Here is a 22,253-nt window from a genome sequence, read left to right on the forward strand (position 1 = left end):
TGTGGATGGACTCAGAGTCTACCTTGCTGTCATGACTGTAAGCCAGTATCCAGTTCTCCTGTGCCGGGTGGAAGAGCAGGCTCAGGATGTTGAAGTTAATGAGATGCTTCTCAAAGCTTGCCCCTTCATCTGAACTGATGAGAACAGCACTCTCTACCTCTGGGTCGCTAAGCATCATTATCTAAAGTACAGAGTGCCAGACAAGGGATATGGGATTAGAAGAGGGAGAGAGGGAGAGATACAGTCAATTTAAAAAAAAAAAAAAAAAAATCTGTAATATATGTCAGGAATAAGGTTGTAAGAGATCAGACAGAGAGATAAAGCAACAGGGAAATGCTGACCTTCTGTTTGTTGGTAGGACAGACGTACAGGTAACTTAAAACTGTTCTTGAACCCACTTTGTCATTGAGTTTGGTGTAGGTGCTTCCGTAATCAGTGGATCTGGTTATAGACAAAGAAAAAAAATGTTACGTTTGATGAAAGAAAATCCATTAGAGACCTGCCTGAAGCTGATTTTAAAGCACCATACCAAGGGTTCCACATGTTTTAGCCCATTAACTGCAAATCAGTTAATCTTTACACGACTGCATCTCCAAAGCATACCATATGTGTTTAGATTGATTTTTTTTTTTTTTTTAACCATTAAAAGGCAGCCTTTTTCCTTTAAGGGGGGAAAACTAACTTGCAGTGAACTAGCTTCATGACAATGTGTTATTTTGCTTGTGTTGCTCTTGTAAAGCACTTTGTTGCAATCCTGCAAGAATTGTGCTCAGTGTTTCTGGAATTAAAGCATGGTAAAAAAAAATAAACCTTTGGAGATTTTAAAAACAAAGAATCATGAAATCTACTTATTGAACTAAATTTACTCTAACTTTTTGACTCATCCAGCAGCTGAACACACTCGCAGCGTTCTATCTACAGTGGAAATCAAATATTGTTCAGAAAGTTTGTCCCAGCACTGTTGCAGAATTTTTCCCACAAATGCGTTGCACTTGCAGGTCGTTCGGTTTCACCTTTTGTCCAGTTCATCCCAAACCAGCTCCATGGGGTTTAGGTCTGGAGACTGTGCTGCTTTACCATCATGTGAAGCCACCAGCTAGTTCTTTTCTTCTAATGTTTTGGGTCATTATCTTGCTTTAGGATGAAGCCCTGACCAACCAGTCTGTCTTCCTGTGTTACTTGCCTTTTTCTTTCATAGCAATAAGCAATCCTACGTCCTGCAGTACAGTATTGTCCTAATAATACATCAGAGGGTGTTGTAACACAGTTTGTTCTAACACTGCCTTTGTACAGACAGAGGTTTGGAAGTAATCAACAAAAGTTTGGGCACCTGTAGCAATTGTTTGCATCAACTTTCAAGGCTTCATTTACTTCCATTGCTGCAGAAAAGCTGTAAATTAACCAGTTTCTTAATCCATGAAAAAGGCCTGTTTTCAGTGAAATTTACATGATTTTCCGTTTTTGGTGACCAAACTTTATTTTTATACCTATATATAAAAAGAAAGAAAAACTTGGGCAGTTTAATGCTTATCTTTGCACCATTAAATGTTTTTCACTGTACCTGAACTGCTAAAATTGCCATTAAAACTAGAAAAATGCTGGCGTTCTAAAACTTTCAACTGGTGGTGTATATACTGTATATAGCATAGCAAACATAGCAATGCGTCAGAAAAAGGGAAGGAAGTAAAGGACTGCTAACCGATGTCAGCATGGAAGTAAAAAATGCAGGTTTCAATTTATTCAAAAAAACTGCCTTGCAAGTGTTTTATGAGGAAGGAAAGGCATTCAACAGGTTTAGTAGGTCAAAAGGACGTACATAATGCATTTTCACCAATTCTGGTGAGGGATCAGCATATTTCAACATTTTGCAAAAAAGTATCTTGTCATTGTGTGGTAATGCAGTAGTGCACAAGGGCTAATCTGAGAACTCCTCCTTGCTACTGCAATAAAAGGTAGCCACTGCTTCTCTGACGCTCTTTGACAACCAACAAGAAAATATGGATATCAAGAGAGGCATAATGCAAGTTTGATAACATTCTGCATTGAAAAGGTTGACATGTTCATTAGGAATTTCCTACTGAAAACTACAATACCATTCAGCAATAATGCCCCTTTGACAAACACAATATGCAAACTAGTAATTGGCCTTACACATGTCAAGCAAGTCTCAAGTCTTTGCAAGCTAATTTTCATGCTACACTGGTGTGCAATGAAACCAACAGCTGCCTGCGAGGTAGGAAATCAATTTATGAACTTCAGGTATTATTTGGAAAATTGTCAGCACTAATATAAGTACAGTAAATTCAATTTGTAATTTAAGGACTAAAACATCCAGCAAGGGCATAGTCCTTGAATATAACAACACTGAGTGATAGACACATTGTGAACTCACAGTATGTAAGGCATTACTCTTCTTTATGCTGGTAGATGTTTGTACGTAACCTTCCACACTGGTTTTTTTTTGTTTTTTTTTATCTTAAATTAGTCCCAGAATGGCCAGCATTTGTTCTCTGTTTCAAACTGAGAAATTTAGTTCACCCTCTTTTTCTTCAGTTTTCCTTTTAGCAGCGAAAGCTTAAGTGTGCTATTCTGCTGTAAATTTGCAACAAATTGGCAACACAAAAGTGACAAATACAGGTTCTAAGTGAAATATGTTATAAAAAGAAAATAAAAGGAAGAAAAATAAATGGGACCAGTCCCTTATTACTTAAGTGGTCTGTATTTAAATAAAATAATTTAGGTTTGTCGCAACATGTAAAAATACTTGCGCTTCACAGAACTGCCTGTTCCTCTCAAGTCCATTATTCCCATGACATGGGGAGATGTGTTTGTCATCCCAGTCTTCTCACCACAAACAGCCAATCCACGCTCTAGGTTCTACCTGAGCCCGTCCAAATGTAATATCACTGCATAATTGGACAGATACCCAGAGTCTGCAACCATTGTCTGTGCATCAATCTGAATCATCCCATTTGCTGTTGACATTGTTTTCAAAGACTTTACCCTAAACACATTTGTATTTGTGCTTAAGTACTCCTTTCATTTGGCATATCTGTCCGTGATTGTGGCGGTAGGAGAGAGCCTCTTAAATGATGTTATTACAGTCAAGACCAGAAGTATTTGGACTCAATTTGAAATAAAATAATGGATATTACATTAAAGTGTAAAGTCTCAGCTTTAATTTGAGTAACTTTACATCAATATAGAAAGCACAAGGTGGAAGACATAGCCCTTCAAACACTTAGTGCCCAAAATTTGAGGGTTCAAAAGTGATTGGGCACTTGGCCACCAAATGTTTCTTAGGCAGCAGAGTCTACTGAGAGTTGAGAACTGCCATTTAGATTGAGGTGGAGTTGTATCTCAATATGAGGAGCGAAGAGGTGACCATGCAAGTGAAGAAGATAACAATGAAGTTCAAAAAAAGCAAAAAATCTATCAGATGTCAAAAGCACCTGGTTTGGCAAAAATCAGCAAAAAAAGGTGTGTACAAGAAAAATTACAAACATGGCAAAAAAGCTGATAGACCAGGGAGCACAAGTTTTGTGGAGGAGCAGTACATTTGCATGGTGAAGAAAACCCCTTTACGACTGCGCAGCAAGTCGGAAAAGCTCTGCAGGATGTAGGTCGACATGTTTAGTTGTCAAAGGTCAAGAGAAGACTTCATGACCAGAACCTCAGAGGATTCACCACAAGATGCGAACCACAGTTGTGGAACAAAGTTCTGTGGACTGATGAAACAGAAATCAACCTCTTTCATAATTATGGAAAGAGGAAAGTATAGAGGAAAAAGGATTAGCTCATGACCCAAAGCCACCACCTCATCTGTCAAACATGGTTGTGGTTCTGTTTTGGCATGGGCATGAATCGTTGCCAGTTGAACTGGTACACTGGCATTTATAGATGAATTCACTACTGATGGAAACAGGATGAATGCAGAGGTATACAGGAGCCTCCTGTGCTCAGATTCAGTCAAATAAATCAGAACTCAGACGACATTTCATCATTCAGCAGGATACATACATACAGCCAATGCAACCGCAGAGCTTTTCACGATGAAGAGGTGGAATATCCTCGGTTGGCTGACCAATTAAAGCTGAGACTTTATTACCATTAGTTTATTTCAAATTGAATGTGCTGAGCTCAGAGCCTGAAGAACAAAAAAAAGGGGAACTGTTTCCAGTCATGACTGCCTGAAGTTTCTTTACCAGAAAAGGCAGTCATCTCAGAAAACAAAGGGACTTGATGCGTGTTTAGATAGCCTCAGCAAGTCACTGATTGATCTGCACATTGCATTTGCCTCCAACAGTGGCCTGGAGCTGTAGTCATAAATCATTTATTGTGTTATCACAGAAGTCATTTACCCCCGTTTCTTTCCATAACATTCAAATCACTGCTTTTCTAAAAACCCACACTAAGAGCCTTTGTGCACCCCCTGAGGTACACTCTAATTTACTCATGGTGCCATTGTTAAGCAGACACCTTGATGATGGAAGACCTCCTGTACACAATATGGGATTTCAAAATGTGTCAAGTCGGGTGTAAATCTTAGCAGTGCCTCTGGTGAAAGATATTAATTTGGAACTCCATGCTTGGCGGACTGATGGTCTCTTTTTCACGTGTATTTCAGGATGAAATTAGTTCTCTGCAGGCTATAGGAGAGGTGAGAAAAGAGGCATATCAAAGGCTGGATTGGGCTCTTGGTACAGTATAATCCTTAATGAATTCCATTCTTATTTATGACCTGACAGGGCACTGTAACTCAACTCTCAATACATACTGAATGGAATTACTTCAGCTATACAGTAGAAATTGCATGTCGATTGCTTCTGAAACAAAAGGTTATGGATAACAATCAATCAAAAACTCCATGAGGAAGTTTCTGGGTCAGGGGAAAAGAGCCACAGATCCTCAGTCTTCCAGTTTATCTTTCAAAAATAGTCTTTCAAAAGGTTTCTTTGCTGATGATGGACAGAACATAGGTTGGGGCCTTTTCTAAAATGTTGTAGTGGTCTTGTGTTGTGTTATTTATGGGATTGCAGGAAGCAAAGATGATGTTTCATTCTGAATTGCTTCAGATTGCTTTATTAAAACATATTTCATGTTGGCTTCCAGTTTGACTTGATTGCTCATATCCTAGCAAGGAAGAACACGATAAATCATGCTCCTACTATACTGCAAGCTCTATGAATATATTATTCTTATTGTATTTAGAGATGTGCTTTTGCATTTTTAAAAAATTCTTACAATGATTCTGTTTAGATGGAAAAGCAAAAATAGCAATGATCAAAAACAAACTCACCTCCATAGTGAGCTCTCAGTAACAGCCCCAAGGTTGAAGTCATACAGCTTAGTCAAGATCAGGATCACCTGTAACATAACAGCAAAAGACATGTTTAATTACATGCCAAGGTCTGCACTAAAAAGCCTTTGCGTAAGTGCCTCGCCAGCATACATTACATGTCTACACCTAATGATGTGGAATGAAAACAACATGTCTGCTACATCCCTTTACTAATAAATATCAGGCTCATACAGTATGTTATCCCAATGACAAGTGATCCTCGCGTTGTCAGGAGATGTCAGTCTGCTGGTGGCAAGATCTGAAAAAATTCCTTGTGGGCTGTCAAGAGTTGTGTCTGTAGCTCATGTGGAATGATACCTACATGACACTAAAAACTGAGCATAATTGCTCAGTGAACAATGAAAAGAAATGCAGTCTGTGGCTGCATTCACCACTTCTTCACCACCCTCTCTCATTCTTTTACTTCTGTCTTGCTTTTACCTTCAAAATAGTGATGTAGTTTAGCTGCAAAAGCACCAAAAAATGTCGATCTCAAATGATGAGTGAAGAGGTTGTGTTATTTTATTCGTTGGAAGATGTCCACTGCCAGTTTGGGGTAAATGCTTTTACGTGTTCTCTGAGGATGATTGGACAATGTGTTTCTGGGGAAACAAAAATGTGGCCCATAAAAGCCTGCCAATGCACAGAGGGCAGAGTGAAATGGTGTGCAAACGCATTATTGTCACTCCAATGGCATTATAAATTACTTCCCATGGAGATGCACATAGCTCAGCCTAGAAAGGGGGGGGCAGGGTAGAGAGTTTGGGGCAGGGCATGGAGGGAGGGAGAAAGAAAGAATGATAGATAATAACAATCAAGAAGCAGGAACATAGCATAATATGATGACTTTTTTTTTTTTTAAAGCCTGAAAGATAGGTCGAAAGCTCAATTACAGTGAGTTTAAACACATTAACCTTATGGGACCCACGGAACGAGTCATTAAACTGAGAAAAGCCACACAAGACTCAGAGGAACAAAGACATGCCTCTACGTCTGCTTTGAAAATGTTAAAAACCCAATTGACCCACAATTTAGCCATTAAAGCGACCACTGTGCATGGCTAGGACTATCTGCATTACAGGTTAATTAACCAATCACACAAAGAGATAAGAATTTGCATAACTAAATGCACCATGTCTGCAAGGTCCAACAGTGGAGTCTGAATCAATTTGGAGTACAGACTTAGTTAAATGGCTGTGATGTTAGGCCTAATTGTCTGCTTTGAAAAATAGATACAAGAGAAAAACTCTGCCAAACTGTTGATCGTTTGTCTCAGTTCTCTTTTACTAACAACAACGACTCCATGTCATGGGACATTATAAATACTACGAGGTAAATTGAATCTGGAATTGATTTTATCTGTGTCAAACTAGAGGCAGTTCATTCCTAACCAAAGGGATTCAAATATCACAGCAAATTAACAGAGTGAACAATGAGTAGATGTTCACAGTTTCATGGGTTTCAATCACTTGCGCCATTTTACACGTAGATCCAATTTAATCAAATGCTCACAAATTTAGGTAAGGATGTAAAATAACCTTTAAAAAACAGCCACCGATGGCAACACTTGATAACAAAAAGCCTCCTTAGCAAACGCGCTGTACTTGCCATTAGGAGCTCTGTCTTATCTGTTGTCAACGTGTTTGTGTGGTTGGCTCATTAACACAAGATGACCCATTGAATTGGGTTGGTGAAGATCCACCTCAGGGACCAACAGACTAGTGAGGCAGATGAGTGTTCGGATGATTTGTCCCTAAGTGAATACGTCAAGTACATCACTGGAGACTGCGTCTTCCCACATCTTCAGCAACATTGATAGGCTGTGTATCTGTTGCTCAAGTCAAGAGGGAGCAACTACTCTACGTGCAAATGCTGAGACCAGTAGGGAGAGCACATGATTTGCATGGCAGATGCATGACTTACACAATGAAAACCCAACAGTGAAGCTGCTTTTAAAACGGAAAATTCAAGAGTTTATGGTGAAGTCTTGCATTTATGTAAATACTGGGAACAAACAAACATAAAATGGCTTGCAGAATTATTTTGAGCCTTTGAGGTAAATACAATTCTCCATGCATATCATCACTCACTTGCATACGTGAAATTAAGTAAGGACCCTGGAAGGCCAAAAGCAGTGCATTTATTCATGTTTATGTTTTATTGATGTGAGCAAAGAGAGCTTTGCCCCGAGAAAGTCAACCAATCATTTTTCAGATTGGCTCTCACCCTCAGAGGAGCTGGGTTTAGTCATCCTTTTATCCTAACATTCTATTCTTGTCGCTTTCTTTCCCTTCTCTGCTTCCTTTTTCCTTCTTTCCTTTCTTTTAACATGGCTTTTTGCATCCAGCATATTTCACAAAGAGCCTGCACATAGAGAGGATAAAAAAAAATATCAGTCAGGTGCTGTTTGGCCATGCAAAGATTTTGACTCTTTCAGATGGCTAGATACGCAGCCTCCATAGCAACAAAGGTGTTACGGCCATTATGTCACTGTGATATACTGTATCTGCTCAACGCAAATGTTCCATCCACACATAGACCTACACAATCCACTTGCGCAAGCATTCAGGCATGCAGCATATGCTGCACATTCGCAGACACAGACTGTTGGACCAAATCAAATCTTTACAAATTCCATATCAGTCCGTTTCTTTTTTTGTTTTTTTAAAGAGAAATGCTCAAATTTTTAAAGTCAGTGGGACATGAGAGGAATCTCATCACCATGTTAGTGGGTAGAAGATTTTCTACACAGCTTGCAGTTTAGATAAGAATCATCTCTGTGTCTGTACTATAATACAGCTATTAATAAAATGAAATAGACTATTGTTCTAAATCAGTGCAGTTTTACTTCTACTTTCTAACCATACGCTTCAAATGAAACCTGTTGCTTATTCAGCTCCCAGTAAAGCATCATTAAGACGGCACCCCTCAAATATTATTTCTGTCTAATTGGGTAGTTGAGGGAAAAATCGGACCCTAACTCTACACATTACACCTCCAGATCGTTTTTTCTTTTCTGCTCAGGAGTAACACATCATGGGAAATAGGAACAATCTTTAGAAATGTGAGAAATACAGCTACTTTCATGTAGATCTTCCACTGTTTTTGAACCTTACTGGAGGCAACAACTGAAGGATCTAAATTAATTTCCAAGGGACCTCCAAAGTTGAAAACAGTGAATGATGTAAGGCTCTTTATAATAACTTTGCTAAAGGCTCATGCTCAGAGAAGCACTGACACATATCTTTATTTTATTTACCTTTAGCATCCTCTGAAAAGTTCAGTGCTAAAATGATACACATTTACATTCCCATGAATACACATAAGCTTGTGTATACTGTACTGTAGGGTAAGCACATCCATACACAAAGTCATCTCCAGCGACCCCTGTCTATTTACCTCCACTGAGTCTAGCTCCAAATGTCTGATAACTCGCTGAAATGTGTCAACACTAATTAAATCATTTCTTAAATATGAGCTCCTATAATAAACTGACTTTTCCTCAAATATGCCACCTTTTCCTGTCAGCTGCCTGGAGGTCAGTTTTTGTGACCTTATGAGATTTGATAAACAGAATACAGGTGGGTTTTGAATCCATCAAGTGAACACAAGTTAAACACAGACCCACAATCTGTGAGTGCAGGTGTTCTTTTATTTACCTGGGCTGTGTGTAGATGAACTTGTACAGTGCATGTGTGTAACATTTTTGTTTAATTAATGTGTTTTTTTATTTTCCAACTAGAAAGTCAGCCATGAAGATGGCTACATAATCATTTTATCATTTATAATAATAATAATTTAAGTGGGTAAGCTCGCTGAAATTAAATTTCTCTTTTACAGGAGTGATTTGGCCACAATAGCAGCAGCACACTGAACATGTAACATAGAAGCTCCTCCTGGTTTTACAGACCTTTATATTGAGTTTCAGGTCATTTTTTAGCTGTCCGGACCAAAACTTTACTGTTTTGCTTCACTCTCACCGCTGTCATGGCGCGGTTTTCGGCCGCAGCAGAAACACACTATGCACTTACCTGCTCTGCACCACATGGCAGATAGACACCGTTAGTGACAAGCTGGTGAACATAGTGGAGCATTTAGCAGCTAAAGTGCCCGGTACCTCCCTCAGGAGTTGGTTGAGACCAAAGACCATAACTAAAAGAGGGAATATCATCGTCAGGTGAGCGTAAACACAACTCCAACTGAATGATAATGTTGCTCCCTAAATGCTGGATGTGTTATTAAGCAGCTGACAAGTTAACCGTATCAACTTAAAAGGGTGATGATATAGTATGTCTTGTTAATGTTTTGTTCACAACTTGTTTCCCCTGCCCCCAAGTCGCCAAAAAAAAAAAAAAAAAAATCAGTTACTGCAGGCTTAAAAATAATAATATTAATAATAATTTAAAACTCCCAAATATCTATATCAATATCAGCCGCAAAAATGTTGTATTGATTGGGCTATGACACAGACTTGCAGTATTGTACCATAAGATATATCAAATGTGAAGAGAATAATCAATAATACAGATCAGATCACAAGGGAAATGTAAAAGTGATTAAACAACAGTAGTCTACATACCATTACAAGGAATATAAAGATAAACAACAAATATATTTTAATAATTGATGAATAGTCATAAAAACACAGATGAACAAAATATATCCTAAAATTCTGACACAATAAAAAACCATTAAGAATGTTTTTTGAGCACAAATCGCGGCCAGGTTAGGGTGATGCCCAGTTTTAACATAATTTTCATACCTGTGTCACAGGGTCAATTACCCAGAACTGACTCTCCGCTATTACTGCTTTGAATAAGAAGCAGAATAGGTGGTTTGAAAGAGGAAGCAGGCTGAAAACATGGACAAAGTGGGAAGAGCCAAGTCCACCAAATAATGCAGATCCATGGGAGCTCCCTAATGCATTGTGGCAATTATCAGACACCAAAAGCTGGCATATCCATGTGAGAAGAGCAAGCTGGGACTCCATTGTTCACTTCACTGAACTGCATTTCACCGGCTTGTTCACACAGATGCAATCCTGTGGATGCATAAGTAAAACCTGTTTCTTTTTTTTTTTTTTAAGCTCATTACATTCTCAACTTCATTAAGGGAAGGAAGAGAGAAGCCAAGGGCAAGAAAGTGGCATTTGAGTAATTTGACAAACACAGTGTTTTCTTTGAGTCAACTAGTTAATTAATGTCCTAGATCTACTACCCACACTGAGAACATTTCAGGTCTGTAGACTATCACTTTTAATTTTAATTTCTTGTGCCATGAAGGAATAGATCACCGGCCAAGAACGAGAAATAAGACTCTTTTGTATCCTTTGCTGAGCCCAATGGCCTTTAGCAAAACATGGTAAAAATCTAAGACTACCAGTGTAGACACAGAGGGTAATCTGTATATCAAAACTTAAGTGTTATACCACATCCGACACTGTAGTTATAAATTGTAACTTCTTCTTTCTCATAAGATTAAAGATTAATATATTCATGCATCCATTTAGAAATTATCTGATGCAAACACCTGCAGAGAAAAGAAACACAGTATTGGCTGCGAATTTGCATAAATTTCTTTAAGGCTTGACAGCAGAGAGGCCAAGATCAAGATGCACTGCAAGTGGGTGGAGGGATAAAAACACAACATCTTGATTGGAGACGTCCTCACAGTGTCACAAAGTAGAGCACTTAGGAGAAAGGACAAGTGTCTTTTAAGAGAAATGGTGCGTCCAAAGCAAGGCCTTACTCTGTCCTATTCTTATCTCTGGACCAGATTGATTGTTTGTACTTTTGTACTTTATAAACATACTCGGGGGGATGCTGCTTTCATCAAGTAAACCCCACCAAAAGGCCCCTTGTGCATTAGTCTGCTGTCTGTATGTTTGCTTATCCCCCCGACTCCTGAGCTTTGGTCATATAGTCGTGATGCTTTGAGCTTGAGAGGTTACAGCAATCAATTTGGTCCATTATGGCAGGGAAATTAATGAAATGGGCTGAATATAAAAGGGTTTCACTTCAAGCTCTATTGTAGGGGGATTTTGTGGGCATGTTATGTCTCTCTGCTGCCAACAACTATCCACAATACATTTTCCTGTTCGCCATTAGTGGGGGGAAAAAAAAAGATTGTGATTGATCCGCGTCATTTTTTTAAAGAAAGCTTGGGGTGAAAAGTCAGTGAAATATTTTTTAGAGGAATAGGTGTAGAAGTATTGACTGCACTTGGTAGTTAATTTTCATCCTTTGTTTTGATGTTGACATTGCAGCACAATGCACTGTGGTTTGCAAAAAAGTTGAAAAGCAAAGAGCACAGCATTCAAGGAGACATTTTAGAAGTCATTCAAATGATTTGACACATTTGACAAAGTTTTAGTCCCATCCTGTGCAATTAAAAATTAATTTGATGCACTGTAAGCAGTGTGGTGAGCCAAAAATACAACATTAGCATTTTACTCTCACAGGTTTTTTTATTCTGTGCCACTCTTGTTTGCTCATATTTAGTGTTCAGAGGTTGAAGTTACACCAGCATGACTGCATTTATTCTTTGTGTGTGTAATCCCGTTATTCATTAAGCCATGGACTTCAACAGAGACTGGAAATATAGGGTGAGGTATGATAATATGATACAATTTTAGGAAAATGAACAGGTTCTTATTAAGTTTGAACACTAGGTAGTAATTTGAACTTTGAGCAATTTAACACTATTCAGACATTTTTTCCAGTCTCTTATGTTCCCTCACAGCTTTGGATCCTAATTGCTTGGCTTCTGCGTGTGAGGGGGTGGCATAAATTTGAGCCAAAGGCGGCAATGGGTCCAAATTGAGATTCTGGAAGAGAGGAGCCCTCCACCTAAAACGACACTCCTCTCTGCCAAAAGTGCTGAGAGACTCAGATCATGAGCTAAATATGTCCCACACGTCCCTGTTTTGTCTTTTTCCCCCTATAACTTAGTTGCATTTTTCATTATGTGTAGAGGCAGAAACTGACTATCCTTAAAGTTTAGTTAACATTCAGTTTTGACTTTATATTTCTAGAAATTACATTTATAAACTACGTATTTGTTTTGCCAGCTGTGTTTAGAGGGAGACATGAATGCTGCCTTGATTATGTTCTGTGAGAGTGTCCTCTCAGGAAAGCAAACACTACATTCTTGTACCGGACTAAAGACATAAGGAGATGGTCTAGCTGAAGGGTGGGCGTCAGTGGTTTTCTGCCCTACTCAGCCACAGACCATAACAGAGTTCTGATCTTCCCACCACAGGTAAAACCTGATAATGTCCAATACGGATTTTTATGATGAAAAATGTTTACTGCTGTCTAACGAACTGGCAATACTAGTGGATCCTCAAAGTGCAGGACTCTGGCACCAGAGACCAGGGTTTGCATCCTGAAGTCCCACATGTGTTTAGGTTTAAGCAACGAAAGCCCTTTGGGTAGCATTTGGGGAAGACTGTGGTTCCTACTAAATGTTGATAAAGTAAACATGTTGTGTCTTGTGCTTCAAGTCACTGATGACTTTTTTAAAATTTTACCAAGACCACCATCTTTCCATAACCTTAACCAAATGCTGTGAGTATCTAAAGTATCTAAGTAATCATATCATACCATTTTTTGTTTTTTTGCTTTTGTTTTTGTTTACTTGCTTGTCATGAAAACCCTTGAATTTAATGCTGTTTAATCTCGACGTAAAGTGTGGAAAACCACTTTTGAAGCATATTAATTTCAGAGAGTAGCTGATCCATATTTGTCACACCTAGTTTAATGTGTGTTGTGTACCATCCTAACAGCTGCAGTAAGCAATGTACCCTTTCCAAAACATCCCCATATAAGTGAGAGACATGCTTGGTTGAAAAGAAGGCAACAGCAGCACAACTAAACACATCTGATAAGATGAAATTTCAGCTACCTGTGTGGAATCTTGAGCAGCTGCATGAAATAGCGAGCACATATAGCAAAGAAAGATAGAAATGAAGGGGATTATAATCAAAGATGGTCATTTAAACTTTGTGAAAAGCACAATTTAACTTTCAGAGTTTGTCAAGTCGCAAAGCACAGCATGCAATCAGGAATTAAAGACTACTGGCTCCAGCTTAAGATGGTGTGCGAAATGGTAGCAGTAGTGAAGCTGGAACACAACTAGATTCTATTTCAAATTCAATGCTTAGTTGTTTAAATAATTTACATTCTCATGACACACTTATGGATGACAATTCACATCCACTTCAATACAACCATTAACTCATGTAAATGATGTGTAAGCTTCTGTCAAGTCTTAGCTCTGCAAAAATTTGATGAATATTTAGTCATAATTTCGGAATAACTGCCATGATTTTGATCCACATTTATATAGCCTCTCATTCTGACCATAACTCTTTTTTTTCTTTTCTTTTTAGGTCAAAGCAAAAGCAACCAGTCATTTTAAACGATTTGTTCCAGGACACCCATTGAGTGAGTATTCTGTTTTCTAAATCTGTCATTTTGTGTTTGGTTTTCCATCATCTCCATTGATTGTGCAGTGTGTGTGTGTGTGTGTGTGTGTGTTGCTTTAGGTTTGGGTCTTTTGTAGCTCACTATATAGGAGAAACCATTTGCCCCCCACAACTAATACCTTCCTGTCACTGTAAACTGCCAAGTCAAACCATTATTCAAGCCGACTCCCATCTGAGCAATCCCAGTCATCTTTAAACATGATAGTAACGGCTGCGTTGCTTCAGGTAATGTGCTGCTTCGAGGTATGTTACCAAACCAGGGTCACTTGGTTCGCTTGATACTAATGAAACTAAAGAACAAAACAAAATCAGACATGACCTTTAGGTGTAAAACACTTGTTTCATAAAGTTGCACAGTTTGTGTTAACTATCACCGTGATGATTAACAAAGATGTCATCTCCCAATTTGAATTCCAATTTTATGATTTTCCCAGTCAGAAAATGCATAAATTTGTTTTCATAACCTAATCACTGCTATAGTATGCGTCTACCACACTGCAACAATTATTACACTAATTAATCACATGCAAACCTGTCAAACATGATTCTGCACCTGATTTGTCACTTTGATTAAAACTGAAACATAAAACTGTGTGTGTTCGAGTGTGTTAAACAGACAGACAGAGAGAGAGAGAGATAGAGAGGGAGACTGGTAGGGAGGCATAAAGAAATCAAGCCACGACAGTGTGGTTGAACATACAACTGATGGTAGTCCTTTATTTGCTGCTTAACATGCAATTTGTGAGGCAAAACTACAGTCTAACTGCTGAGGAAGTGCTGAGAGCCTGTGTTGATGTGATGCATTATGGTCCCTGAGCACAAATGATTCATGAAAAAAAAAAAAAAAAAGGGCACACATGCATGTCATTTAAGGAGTAAGGACTGGGATTTCACTGAATTATTCCTACAAAGAGGGTGAAACTTGTATCCCATTTGCCATAAAATAAAACTGAGGCCAAAAAAAACCCAAAAGGAAATGCTTCCTTTTTCTCAACAAATCTTTAAAAATTACCCACCCAGGCTCCTGAGCAACTGTTTTCGCTGTAGTAACCAGCAGTCCACACCGTTACAGCGCACACAGGATTGCTGCAGTTTCTATCAGCATTATACAATCACATCAGTGGACAGTGCACCCCTAAAGGCTTGAGGCGGGCTGGATTAATGAACAGACGTATGTTGCTAACAACCCGAGGGACAAGGAGGTAGAGCACGAAAATGGCTGGTAGAAAATAAATTATCTTGATATTTTGTTTCAGTTGAATCAGATGGTGCATTCATAGTAATATACACAAAAAATGTAGAAAAAAACTTGTGCTACAAAATATTCTAATACAAAGTGTGCCACAGGAAGAAAACAGTTCGTACTGAAATGTTAAAATTTTAACCACTTTTGATTTTCATCAAACATAGTGTGGATCAAAATCCGCTTAGCCAGGAACCAGGGGGCCAGAGGATGGCGTTAAATGAATGAATAAAAGGTTTTACAAGGGCACATATTAGCCCCTTTGACTGAGACTTATTTGACTATTCTATTAAAGGGTTCTTACCCAAAAATAAAACTACAAAAAAAAAAAAAAAAAATGCAGTTGCTGTGTAGAATATGAAAGAGAAATGTGGGAAATTATCAGCAAAAAACCTCTCTCTTTATTGTATCTGAACACCTCAACAGTGGCAGCTTTTGAATGTACTTTTCATCATCCTGCACCACCCACAAACTCTGGTCAAATGCCTCTGTGAATTGGGAACCCATTCCATTTGATTTTAAGGATCAAGGAGTTTCTGTGCAACCAGCTCTGGCATGTTAAATGGAATGGCTGTTTATCTAATGAACCGGTATTAAACACGTGTCCCTCAAGGGCCATACCATTTCCTCTTTTTTATTGTCTATTTATACCGATGAGATTATGTGCAACAATAACTGCCTCGTTCCACATAAAGCATGCGGACAACGCGGCCCACAAGGCCTGTCTGATTCCCAGGCAGTCTCAGCAAAAAAGATGATGATACAGAGCTGACAGATTGGTTTGACTCTTGCCACCTTAGAAGAAACCTATCAAAAAGGGAGATTTACATAACAAAACAGAGATTTACTCCAGGGCCGACAAGAATAGCAAGTTTCTAAGAACAGGCCAGCGAGGATCACCAGACCCCAATTCTCACGATACATGGACATCATTTACACCAGCATACAGCATAATTGGTTTCAGACCTATGCATAGTAACATCTCTGCTGTCACATTAGATGTAAGCAATATTGTTTCTTGTATGGACAAAAAGGAAGCGTCGGGCTTTCGTTTTCATTGACTTGTCAAAAGCTTCTGATACAGTTGATCATTTGTCTGTTTATTCAGAAACGCAATTTGATTCAATTGCTTGTAGATGGTTTCAGAATGACCTATCTGGAAGATTTCTGTGTGTCAAAGCTGGAAATATCCAATCAGAGTTTTTACCAGTAACAAAAGGTGTTCCACGACAATCAGTTCTGGGTCCTGTCTTGTTTACAATTTATATTAATAATAGTGTCTCTTCTCTGGTGGACTGTAATGTCCAGCTTTTTTTTCTAGAGCAAGATACATTGATTTTAACAGTGTACACCCATCCACGCTGAATGGTAACACTATTGAGAAAGACACAGGGTATAAATATCTAGGTATTTGGCTTGATGAATCATTTACATTTAAACATCATATTGAAAATCTTGTCACTGAACGGAAGCAAAAACTCGCATTTTTGTACAGAAAAAAGATCCAGCTTCTCTCCGAATTGTAGGAAAAGTATAGTTGCGGCAGTCTTTCTATCAGTCCTAGATTATGGTGATATAATCTTCAGACATTATGCCGCTTCCACTCTCAAACTGCCCTCAGATTCATTACCAGAGGTCCCTATGATATTTACCATTGCATTCTGTATAACAAAGTTGGTTGTTCCTCTCTGGTGCAGAGATGTGATAAAACACTTGTATCTTTTCATCCATAAATCCCCTTAGTGCACATTCACCACCCTATATAATATCTATGATGGACCGGACCACAGGACCCTATCAAACTCGCTCTACTAACCGTCTTACGCCTCAAGTCCCGCAAGTTTATTCTGATCTTGGAAAATCTGCCTTTGGTTTTTTTTGCACCAAACGTATGGAATTCTGAAAAACACATTCTCAAGATCAATACTCTCACTACCCATGGACAATTCAAGATGATGACCTCAAACCATTTCACCTCAGTGTGCAACTGTTTTCATTGACTACTGTCTTTTTAACTCTGTGTATCTCTGATTTCTCTCGACATCATTGCAAATGAGGGAAACCTCAATGATTTTCAAGTCTTTCTTGTTGTTATTTCTTCAGCAGAAACTCAGGGGATTAGAGGTCAATAAAGACGCTCATTAACTGTCCTCAGCTTTAACACAGTGTCCTAGTTTGGTCCACTGTCTGTGAGGAGCTTGCAAAAATGGTCAATCAGGAGCCTAAAATCATTTGGCTGCCAATAACTCCCTGATCACCAGCTGGCTCCCACACTAAGTCTTTCCTTGTGTGTGTGTGTGTGTGTGTGTGTGTGTGTGTGTGTGTGTGTGTGTGTGTGTGTGTGTGTGTGTGTGTGTGTGTGTGTGTGTGTTTGTGCGTGTGTTTAAAAACATCACCAACATAGTAAAAGTAGTAATATCACAGCTTGAACACTCATGTGAGGCAAAAGATTGAAAAATTGATTTGCCATACAGGATATCTCCTGCCAAGTGTATTTGTTTATATTTTTTAATGAGTTCAATTTCTTCTTTTTAAATTTGTTTCTATATTTCTGGTACACTCCATTATAGATCATGAATCTTTAAATCTCTATCCCCATTTACATTCGGGACATATTTAGGGAGAAACATGCACAGTCAATCAATACTACATGTAGTTAAGAAGCTTGAATTTTTAAAAGGAATTTGTGCAGTATGTATGTTATTCCCATGGTCGAGTCCGGTGAATTTTATCTCTCTTAAGTCATAGAGAGCTATGACTCCGGGGTTTGATGTCTCAGACAATCGCAGAAATCAAATAATAGTTGGGGGACTGAGTTGTGGACAGATTTGAGGTTTCTACACGATCAAATTCTTTATCAAATCTGGACTCTGAAGAGCCGCTGCTAGAGCTTTCACCATCACCTTCTACATCTTTCTCATTTCACTCCCTGTGGGATTTTACATCTTGGCCAGATCACAGGCAAAGTCTTGAAGTGATAGTTGATACAGATCCCCTAGACCACAGGAATGAAGTAATTTTCCTTCAAATGTCCCTTTTAGATTGGATTTATTATCAGTCATTTACATCTAATATAGCCTGAGCTCTAACATCATAAAATGCAATCAATTTAAACTCTGGGGGTTTAAGTCGTACTTCTGGGACCAGAGACAGGGATTCAGACTGTATAAATCAAAACTGTTGACTGGCTGCTGTGACAAGCCCATCAGTGATGATCCAGTGAACAGTGTTCTGCAGTAAGAAAAGGCAATCGTTGGTAAAGACATCTCCAACTAACAATATATTTTCACCACGCATCCGCCAAATCAGATGTTTGGTGCATTTCTGGTGTATTTCTGTAGAAACTGTCCACAACAATACATCAACATTGCCAAAGTATGTGTTGCCGCTAACATTACGACATGTTACCAAACAGAAAGTGTTCCAGATAAGAAAACACAATTAGAGGCTGAATGATATAATCCATCCGGTGAAATATATAAGCATTTTTGGATACTGAATGAATATTCTCATTGTTTCTGGGACACAGAAATCTTCAGATGTGGTCCCAGATTAATGTTGCTGCCACACACCCTTTTGCCCAACAAACTAAGGTGATCTGAATTAGCTGAAGTGAAAAGCCAGAGTAGAAATGTGAAGTGAAAAGCCAGAGTAGCTCCTTCCTTTTGCACAAGGCGTTGGAGTTTAAGATCTTTGTGCCTGACAAATGTGGGTGCTTGCAAACACTTGCTGTATATGTAAAGTGAGAGATAAAATCTCCAGGGCTTTGTCTTTGTGATGCTAAAATGGTGTGCAAACAAAGTGTGCTTGCCGCTGTGATGTGTGTGTGTGTGTGTGTGTGTGTGTGTGTGTGTGTGTGTGTGTGTGTGCTCCGTGTGAGAGGGTGGGGGTGGGTCTGGGTGGTTGCTGCACTGTCTTGTCATCCATTTAAATTGTGCACATCCCCATCAACCTGTTTTGAAGAGCAAAGCATCGCACCATTTCAACAACGACAAAAAAAACAAAACATGTTGCAATTCTGTATTCGTCCAGGCAATTAGATAACTATGAACTATGTGATTCAAATGTCAACGACAAAAGGCATGGCTCGTTTGTCAAAAGGTCAGACTGTGTCTCATCAGCGTCACATTAAGGGCCAGGTTGGACACAGTCCCTTTTTAATTGTAGCTGCTGCACCTTCCGGAGAGACGTTAGTTGATTATTTCATAAATAATTCATGTGTTGCCTCAGCTGCCAAAATGCGGCACATTCCCATAGCTCACTGTCGCCTTAATTTACCTAAGGGGTTAACTGTTAATTCAAAGTTCGGGTGGCAAACAGTTGGTCGGAAGAAATGTTTCTGCTCTAGTTTGAAAAAAGCGAGTGGAGAATCCTGCAAGTGCACAGTCATGGCCACCTCGCGTCCACACTTACTGGCGCGCGCGATGCGCATACACAGTCGTGGTCTCTGTGTAGGCAACGACAGAGAACAACATACATGAATGTGAGAATTCAAAACTCTTGAAAGACTGAAACAATTCGTTTCCAGGACCGAATTGCCCTCCTGCGTGCTTTAACAGCTGCGCGTAAGAACGCGACGGATTCGTGTCAGTCTATTGAAAATTTTTCAAAATTTGCATTTCAGGCAGAAAAAAAAAAAAAAAATCAGCTTTGTAATCGGCGTGTGGGGATTTGTCGCGTTTCTCTAAAACCTCTGTGATGTGATGAGGCGTGTTTTTGTACAATTCAAACTCACGCTGCTGTTGTGTCCGGACCAGTGCACCATCGCCTGGTTGTGTGCCGAGTCTCCCGACAGAGCAAAAGTCGAGGTGTCCAGGTGAGGCTCACTTTGTCTCGGGTTAGACCCTCTGGCTTCCTCCCCGGTGCGCCGGTACTCGGCTCTGGAGTTGGAGACACCTTGGACAGTCTCCACGGATCTCTCTCCCGCCTCTCCGCTGATACTCCTATCCACATTTTCGCTGTATGTTGGCCCCACACTCCTTTTTGCCTTCTTTCTAGCCCATACATTCGCCGTAGGTCGCCTTCGGTTGTCCTCGGAAATGTTACCGTACTTTTTCCCAGGTATTCTGAGACGTCCGCGATAGTTCGGTGCGGTCTCGGCGGCGACCGGTGCCTCGTCTCTGAGTCCGCTCAGTGTGTCATTCCCCACTTGCTTGCCATTGTTCGGTTCCAAAGCACCGACTCCTTCCGTTTCAAAAGCGTTTAAAAGTTTCGTGCAATTGTCGGCTTTGAGCGAGAATTTGACCTCCGTTGATTCTCGGCGCACACCTGCTTCCAGTGGCCTGACCTCCGGGCGATCAAATCTGCCGTTTGCTCGGGGAGAACTTATTTCCGCTTGAGCCACCAACTTGGAGTGGAAGGGGTAGAACAACGCGAAAGCCAGAAGAGAAAAACTCCAAAATGACCCCAGTCCCATTGTGTTCCACCTAAGTGATAGTCTATCAATGGGGGTGGCGGGGGGGAAGGGAGAGATGTGGCAGAGCTGTTCAACTTCTAAAATATTTAAGGTATCATCTTTACGTGCGAGAAGCCACTCAGCAGACCCGCTCACGACCAGGAATTTGTCAAAGTGAGGGACCAGTTGGGGAGGCGCTGCGCATCAGGCAGACGCGCCGACGGAGAATGACTGGCTGCAGCAGCGGTTAGAGCTCATTGTTCATGGGGATGCTCGGGGAAAAAAAAAAAAAAACGGCTCTAAAATATTTAAATCACGCGAAGTCGTTTTGGAAATATTCCACGGTCTTATTTTCGTCGGGGGAGGCAGAGTTTCGGTTCAGTGACGGGCCTGTTTTTTGTTTGTTTGTTTGTTTTGTTTGTTCTGTTTGGTTTATGTAAACCTCTAAAAAGTTATCCAAAACAGCACTTGATTGACTCGGGGCGGTTGACAGCAAAAGTAATTTGCGATTTCCAGAACAGCATTGTGCTCACGCTGTGGCAATATTTTCACGCTGGAAACGACGGGAAAGAAAAACCTCATTTGCTTGCATCAATCAACACAGGGTTCACCTGTCAGCGGCGTGCACGCGCGCGCGGGGGGGGGGGTACATTTTGCGGGTATCATGGATTTTGGATTTTCCCGATGAAGACCCGGGCGTCTTACTTACACCGTTTTGATGTGTAGAGCTGCAAGAGGAGCGGGATTTTCGACCTGTCGTTTTTTTTCTTTTTTTTAATTAGGCCACTAATAAAGTGCGCCGTAGGCCTACTGCGCAAGAGCCCAGGAAAAGAAGAGGAGCTTTGAAGTCACACTATGATATGTTTGCTGTCATCTTCATGACTCGTAGTGTCACACAGGCAACAAGCCCCGAACAACTCCGTTTTTAATCTTGGCACCTTCACATTTCGTATTATGCGCTGATTTTTTTTTTTTTTTTTAAAGTGCGCGTTTGAAAAATTGAGCTTTCTCTAAATCAATATGCTATTTGAAAGGTATTAGTTTCAATTAGTGGAGCCAAATGAATCCTGAATGGCAATTCCTGTTTCCTGCTGACAGAGCTGGCAGTTGTTGCAAAAATGGAATGGGCTGTCTTGTTAAAAAAAAACAAAAAAAAAACCTTGTGTTTTTGATCTGGAGAAGGTATTATGATGCCTGGTGATAAGGAACTGAAACAAGCGTTAGATTTGTTTATGTCCTAAGGGAAAGTCATAAAGAGAAGGATTTCCATCTTTTCCAAGGATGACAAGCACACGTATGGCTCACAAGAACGGGACGCAGAATAGAAGCAGATATGTCCTTGTAATGCGAGGGAAGATGTTAGATACATTTTGAGATAAAGTTAGAGTGAATTACTCCTATCTGTCAAGGTTAAACCAATCCAGGACCTGAAGATACTCAAGCGCATATTTCCACACTTGCATGAGCGTGTCGAGTGTGGAACTGACTGTTAGTTTTGAGAAAAACTGTAAAAGAGGTGACTATGACTGTGCTGCAAAGCGCCCTGCCTTACTCTTGATAGTGAACACAATATCTGAGAAGAGGTAGAGCCGTGTCATGCGCATTTTCAGAATTCCTATTTGTGACTACAGCTTGTTACCGTACCGCGGATGAACTCTGCTGCAAAACCACGCGTCTGCTGAGCTGTAAAACATAGTGTAGCGGGGGAATAAGAAAATTCGCTGTCCTTGAAAGCTGCACGGCACGAACCAGGCACAAAACAATCCACCAGTAGGACTGACATTGA

At 39.9% G+C, this 22,253-nt stretch overlaps 1 protein-coding gene across 1 annotated transcript in view; it reads right to left on the reverse strand.

Annotated features, from left to right (window-relative positions):
* The window catches only part of sorcs3b (sortilin related VPS10 domain containing receptor 3b), a 41,561-nt gene extending 20,888 nt beyond the window's left edge, over window positions 1-20,673 (reverse strand). Inside the window, exons 1-4 of the mRNA XM_040140011.1 lie at window positions 19,808-20,673; window positions 5,300-5,367; window positions 342-441; window positions 23-181 (exon numbers count right to left, since the gene is read on the reverse strand). Of these exons, the coding sequence (XP_039995945.1) occupies window positions 23-181; window positions 342-441; window positions 5,300-5,367; window positions 19,808-20,488 (1,008 nt within the window). The 5' untranslated portion in view covers window positions 20,489-20,673. The remainder of the gene's footprint in view (window positions 1-22; window positions 182-341; window positions 442-5,299; window positions 5,368-19,807) is intronic.
* Between the last annotated feature and the right edge of the window lie 1,580 nt (window positions 20,674-22,253).

Source organism: Xiphias gladius, chromosome 11, assembly GCF_016859285.1.
Source record: "Xiphias gladius isolate SHS-SW01 ecotype Sanya breed wild chromosome 11, ASM1685928v1, whole genome shotgun sequence".
In the NCBI taxonomy this organism is placed as follows: Eukaryota; Metazoa; Chordata; class Actinopteri; order Istiophoriformes; family Xiphiidae; genus Xiphias; species Xiphias gladius.